General features: G+C 41.3%; 1 protein-coding gene across 1 annotated transcript; it reads right to left on the bottom strand.

The window, feature by feature from the left end:
* Positions 1–4,204: 4,204 nt before the first annotated feature.
* LOC111960824 (neuropeptide FF receptor 1-like) lies at positions 4,205–6,576 on the bottom strand. The gene is made up of 3 exons (XM_023983010.2): positions 6,255–6,576; positions 5,513–5,612; positions 4,205–5,090 (listed from the first exon to the last, which is right to left on the bottom strand). Exons 1-3 carry the CDS (start codon positions 6,574–6,576, stop codon positions 4,265–4,267), a joined length of 1,248 nt encoding a protein of 415 aa, XP_023838778.1. The 3' UTR covers positions 4,205–4,264.
* Positions 6,577–6,914: the final 338 nt, after the last annotated feature.

The raw sequence follows: 6,914 nt of genomic DNA, 5'->3' as shown, positions 1-6,914 counted from the left end.
GAGTGATTAGTGCAAAGTCTGCCACAAATAAAACTTGGTGATTAACAGCATTCATACATGGAAAAACATAGTAAAAAAAATGCATGAAAGGGTATTTTGTTTTAAAGTGTCTATCCTATATCTGAGAGATGGAAAAAATATCAGGAAATTATTATACTGTATATATATTTTTCCCCCACATTTAACCCCTTTGGTTGGCACTAAACTATTTCCATATATACTTCCATAAAATGTTTTAACTGGTACCTGGCTACCTTCAGACAAGTCTTGTGAGACTGTTGGGCATCCTAGAGTAAAATATGTACAGTTGAAGTCGGAGGTTTACATACACTTAGGTTGGAGTCAATAAAACTTGTTTTTCATCCAAATTTCTTGTTAACAAACTATAGTTTTGGCAAGTCGGTTAGGACATCTACTTCGTGCATGACATAAGTACTTTGTCCAACAATTGTTTACAGACAGATTATTTCACTTATAACTCACTGTATCACAATTCCAGTGGGTCAGACACTAAGTTGACTGTGCCTTTAAACAGCTTGGAAAATTCCAGAAATGGCTTTAGAAGCTTCTGATAGGCTAATTAACATCATTTGAGTCAATTGGACCTGTGGATGTATTTCAAGGCCTACCTTCAAAACTCAGTACCTCTTTGCTTGACATCATGGGAAAATCCAAAGAAATCAGCCAAGACCTCAGAAAATAAATTGTAGACCTCCACAAGTCTGGTTCATCCTTGGGAGTAATTTCCAAACACCTGAAGGTACCACGTTCATCTGTACAAACAATAGTACGCAAGTATAAACACCATGGGACTACGCAGCCGTCATACCGCTCAGGAAGGAGACGCATTCTGTCAACTTGAGATGAACGTATTTTGGTGAAAAAAGTGCAAATCAATCCCAGAATAACAGCAAAGGACCTTGTGAAGATGCTGGAGGAAACAGGTACAAAAGTATCTACATCCACAGTAAAACGAGTCCTATATCGACATAACCTGAAAGACTGCTCAGCAAGGAAGAAGCCACTGCTCCAAAACCGCCATAAAAAAGCCAGACTTCGGTTTGCAACTGCACATGGGGACAAAGATCGTACTTTGTGGAGAAATGTCCTCTGGTCTGATGAAACAATAATAGAACTGTTTGGCCATAATGACCATCGTTAAGTTTGGAGGAATAAGGGGGAGGCTTGCAAGCCGAAGAACACCATCCCAACCGTGAAGCATGGGGGTTGCGGAGGTGCTTTGCTGCAGGAGGGACTGGTGCACTTCACAAAATAGATGGCATCATGAGGAGGGAAAAGTATGTGGATATATTGAAGCAACATCTCAAGACATCAGTAAGGTTGCAAATGGGTCTTCCAAATGGACCAAATGGACAATGAAGTTGCAGCAAAATGGCTTAAGGACAACAAAGTCAAGGTATTGGAGTGGCCATCGCAAAGCCCTGACCTCAATCCTATGGAACATTTGTGGGCAGAACTGAAAAAGCGCATGCGAGCAACGAGGGCTACAAACCTGACTCAGTTACACCAGCTCTGTCAGGAGGAATGGGTCAAAATTCACCCAACTTATTGTGGGAAGCTTGTGGAAGGCTACCCGAAACGTTTGACCCAAGTTAAACAATTTAAAGGTAATGCTACCAAATACTAATTGGGTGTATGTAAACTTCTGACCCACTGGGAATGTGATGAAAGAAATAAAAGCTGAAATAAATTATTCTCTCTACTGTTATTCTGACATTTCACATTCTTAAAATAAAGTAGTGATCTTAACTGACCTAAGACAGGGAATTTTTACTAGGATTAAATGTCAGGAATTGTGAAAAACTGAGTTTAACTGTATTTGGCTAAGGTGTATGTAAACTTCCCGACTTCAACTGTATGTGTTCATGAGATACATGTACGTGCTCGTGAGAGTCTCCCCATTCTAAAGACGGGTCATGTTAGTGTGTAGCCCAAACTGTTCAGACTCATGGTCTGACAAACATCACTGTAGCTTGGCCACCTTCCATTGGATTGAGACGCAGCCCATGCAAAAAATGTATCTCTACTTTAAGCAGATGGATTTTGATAGGGATTGTTTTTATTATGGTAATAATATTTCCGCAAATTTGAATTCTGCGGGTGCGGGGACATCAACTCAAGGGGGTTTAATGGATAGTGTGAAATTTTGGCAACTAAGCCCTTTTTTCTACTTACTCAGAGTTAGATGCCAGCTGCAAGACTTCAAGTCATTGCGCATGTTGGCAATGACTCCACGAACCTCCTTAAATTTCTTTCAAACTGCAAGGAGCGACATCAAAAATGTATCCATTAGTTCATCTGGCTCTGGGTAAGTAGAAAAAGGGGCTTAATTGCCACAATGTCGAAACAGCCCTATTAAAAGGAAGTTTGATTTAGATTTTTTTAATCAATTATAGTACAGTTGCCTGAAATATTGCCAATCACCTTGTTTGCCTTGCTTTGGACCAGGCCTGATTTCTAAGCTGAATAAATTCAGATTGCTTTGGTGTGTATCAAGGATTTTATCTTGACTATGAGTCCTTTAAAAATAGCAAGTTTATCTGCCAGGGGTATAAAAATAAATAAGAAATGTTCCAGAGCTAACTCAGGGTCAGGCGTACAGGAAACACTGGATAAATAAACAACATTTTTAAATATCAGACGAGGATACGATTTTTGTAGATGAGTATCTCTAATACACACTATGGAGAGATGATTGTTAAGATCATAGGTAAAGACTCCACGTGACATGTTTTTATGTTGGTTCTTTGTAAGAATTACATCAATTAGAGAAGAGTTTTCACATTAAGACGATTAGGTTTGGAAACTGTCTTGAGTTAAATGCAGCTTTGATTTAACTTTATTAAACGAGTACCATTCGCCAGCATAGCCTGTTGTCTGGGCAGCCGAATGAGTAGAGCAGAGACTGTCTGTAAAGTAGAGAGTTCTGCACATTCTGACCTTTAGCTGTCGGGAAGAAGGGTTCAGAAAAGTCGGGTCTGCAGCCACTCCTGAGTTAAAATCAACACAGATACTCTTTAAATGATCAAAGGCTGGGGATAGCCAGTCAAGATTTTAATTCCCCAAACTGTCTATGAGGACAGAAAAGGGGTTATCAACTCAGATAAAGCACTAACTGCACCCAAATGGGAACCATTCAATGACTGACGTCTCATCATGTGTCTTCCTGTGAACCAGAAATACTCTCATCTGTTGTAATGTCATTTCACAGGCCCAGAGGACCAACTCACACAACCATATTTACATATAATGGCTTTGGGGGCTGTTTGATGTGTGTGTGTGTGTGTGAGAGAGAATGAGTGTTTGCGTGTGTTTGTGTGATCCTATTGATATTGATGGTATAAGGTTTTGATTGTATCTTATCGTCCTAAAGTCAATCAACAGGAGGTGTTACTCCAAAAGGGAAACCTCTAGCCAAGGGAGAGATCATGATATAAATGCAAACTGAGTGTGATGGAATCTGATGGTGTGCACTTGTCCATGTTGCATCTCCAGGGTAATCAGGACATGCTGGGAATGAATCTGATATCCAGCATGGACATCTCATCAGCATCCAAATTCCTCTGTGTAACCAGTGCAAAATGAATAGATTTGGCGCCCTCTAGCAGCATTTTCTGTACACCGTCAAATTAAAACTTCCTCCTTTCCCATATTTTCACTAGATGGCCATGGCATGCTGCACAGTCTTATGAATAAGGAATTAGCTATTTGGTCTTGAATGAGAGTTAGCGTTCGGCCTATGGTTAGGGGTGAGGTTAAAGTTATGGTAAAGATGTTGTGATGAATACATCCCAAAAGTGTTTTTTTACATGAAGTGGGTAATGTTGTTAATCATTTTAATGCAGAATGGCACATGACAAAAGATTTTATAATTATTTTTGTTCCTGATGCTTTTGTTTCTCTCAGATGTATTTCAGACATCAAATCAGACTTCCTTCCTTTTGATTTATTTTTGGAACATGTTTTGCCATGTATGAATGTGGTATTCAATGTGTTTCTACAGGCTACTAGCAGTAAAGCCAAATTCAATTTCATAAAAAAAAATGTCATATATTTTTTATACATACAGGGGTCCTACAATTCAAAATCAAATAGCTAAATTATCCATGGTATGACATCTTAAAACAATTCTATGCGTTAGCTTCGTAGAACCCCGCCCATAACTGTTATGACAAAAAAAACATGACAATTTGCATGACAATCGTTGCCCAAAATTCCATAATCGTCATAGCCCTAATTACAGTCACTCCACCCAGGCACCAATCACCCTGTTGGGTGCAACATTCCTGTCATCCAGGACGATTCCATGGGCTCCATGTGGGATAATCTTGGGAGTGCCCTTGGAGCAGTGGCCTTTCTTCCCACCAGATGACTCAGGGTTTTCATTGAATACTCTGTTAGGAGGCGGGAAGTTAAAGCGTGTATTAACCACAACTGTTGTTATTGTTTGTGAACAGGACCTGCAGGCAACTGCAGCCTGGAACCCCCTGCGGAAGTTCTCATTGAAGAAGCCATAGATGATGGGGTTAATCCCACTGTTAAAGAAGGCCAGCCAGTGGGCCACTGGGAATAGGTAGCTGCTGAGGAAGTCAATCTGCTTCGTGTCCAGATCCCTGTAGTCAGTCAGCAGCATTAACGTCCACAGAGGCAGCCATGACACCATGAAGAGCACAGCCACCATGGTCAGCATCTTGATCACTTTAACCCGGCGTTGGGAGCGGGCCCTTCGCACTTTTGCCAGCCTCACCTGCCTCAGGTTGATAGAGAGCTTGGCAGCGATGCAGCCATACATGATACTGATGATACCCAGGGGGGCCAGGTACACGTGCACGAAGATGACCATGGTGTAGACCCGACGCATCTCAGGTCGGGGCCAGTTCTCGAAGCAGACAAAGACAGGGTAGGTCTGGTTGTTCTGGAGCATGTAGGTGTCCTCCAGCTGGATGACAGTCAGGTTGGCGGCCGAGGGGCAGATGACAGCAAACGCCAGCACCCATATGAAAAGGATGGTGAGGAGAGCAGTCACAGGCCTTATCCGATGTCTAAAGGGGTACACAATACCTGTGAACCTGAGAAAGGGGGGAGAGGTAGAGAAAGAAAGAGAGACATCACCCTTCCGATGGCACCAACGGCATTGTGAATATTACTCATTGATTATTTGTGCAAAATTATTATCACAAAATGCAATATAGTCCCTGTATTAGTAAAGCAATTAAACATTTCTCTGTCAGCCATTACTTGATTCCCTCTTCTTTTCCAGTCCTTTGCCATTCTTTACCATCATTGAGATGGTAATAGACCATTATTTTGGTCATCCATTCTTTACCATCACTAAGGCTACCCAATAACAAAACGCTGAATATGATGAAAGAGGAACCTTTACAAATGTGTGGCTTGACATTTAAAGCAATGACATTCACAAGAGCACAACCAGATGTGGGACAAGGCTAGTGTGGTGGTCTATCAGACTAGCCCACTGGGGGTGTATTACCTGTCAACAGCTATGGCCACCAGAGTGAAGACTGATGCTGACACTGACATCCCCTGGACCAGGTTGCTCATGGTGCATGTAATCTGGCCAAATGGCCATCCTGAAAAGACAAACTCCATTACACACAAGCAGTAGCCTGGTTGCCAGTCTGTTTCTGCTCTCCCTCGCCAACTCATTAAAGAAGTGTCATGCCAAACATGTTTGGCTTAAGACAGCAACGGAGTCAGCACGAGCAGATCTGGGACCAGGCTACATATACATAGCTGGCAGGGATTAAGAAGGACACTATTGACCTTTCACTGTGTATTTTTAGGTTTTCTTAATGTTTTGTATACTCAGTGTAAATATATGTGAAGGGAGCAAAGGGGTGAAAAGGTGGGAAAACGCATACATGTAATAGATATTCACTTTTTAAATCATATCAACACCAAGTTGATTGAAATTCAGCGTTTTCACTCCACTCCACAGGGAAACCTTTGATAAATACAAAGAAAGTCCCACTTGAATCAAATTACAAGCACTATTACAATATTATGCTAAGTTCCCAAGAGGTTAAGAAAATGTTAAATCAAAGCAGACTGGGAATTTAGCTGGCTGGATTTAATGATGCAGACAAAAGGACTGCAGAACAGTTCTGAACACTCATTCCCAAAGCAACAAATGTATGCACCAGTAGTATTATAATTTGTCATGACAAGCGTCCCAATAATGAGTCCAGGCTATAACAAGCAAAACTCCCCACCTGATATCAGGCTGTCAATCAAAGTCGTTGGAACACAGAACACTCCAATGAGCAGGTCACTGATGGCCAAGTTGAGGATGAAGAGGTTGGTGACAGAGCGCATGTTGCGATTCCGGAGGACCACCAGGGAGACCAGCACGTTCCCCCCGACACAGAGCAGGAGAACCACCACATAGCATAGGATGTAGCTGATGGCCATGCCGGTGGAATGCAGGTAATAAGGCATATAGGTGCGGTTGGCGCTGTCCATAGCGGCGCTGTGCATAGTGCCGCCGTGCATGTTGCTGTTCACAGCAGTTTCATTCAGTGACGCAATCTCCATTTTCACAAGTCCCCTTCCAAGTGGAATCACATTAGAAAAATTAGGTATAGTGTACATTTTGCCATTAAAAACTTTGCAGATACGGACAGATTTTTTTTAAAGAAAAGGAAAAAATAGAAAAGGAAAACGATCAGACCTGTGTTCAAATACTATTGAAGGTATTGGAAAGACATTTGGGAGTAAGTATTTAGATATTTTTTATTTGTAAAGACATAGTTGAATATTGGAATGTATTTGGAAATACTCAAATACACTGAGTCAAATACACTCCCATGCATTTAACCCAGGTATTTGAAAATAGTATTTAAAATAAGTATTTGGTAGTAGGCTATTTCTAG

This window comes from Salvelinus sp. IW2-2015, linkage group LG4q.1:29 (genome assembly GCF_002910315.2).
Source record: "Salvelinus sp. IW2-2015 linkage group LG4q.1:29, ASM291031v2, whole genome shotgun sequence".
NCBI lineage: Eukaryota > Metazoa > Chordata > Actinopteri > Salmoniformes > Salmonidae > Salvelinus > Salvelinus sp. IW2-2015.
The sequence above is the reverse complement of the archived record's forward strand: the minus strand, read 5'-3'. Positions and strand labels throughout refer to the sequence as shown.

Excerpts from the sequence above, each read along its gene's own strand:
- LOC111960824 (XM_023983010.2), bottom strand. The coding sequence starts at position 6,576 with ATGGAGATTGCGTCACTGAATGAAACTGCTGTGAACAGCAACATGCAC. Across the intron at positions 5,613-6,254 it reads GATTGACAGCCTGATATCAG|GATGGCCATTTGGCCAGATT; the intron begins GTGGGGAGTTTT and ends TTGTCTTTTCAG. Across the intron at positions 5,091-5,512 it reads GTGGCCATAGCTGTTGACAG|GTTCACAGGTATTGTGTACC; the intron begins GTAATACACCCC and ends CCCCTTTCTCAG.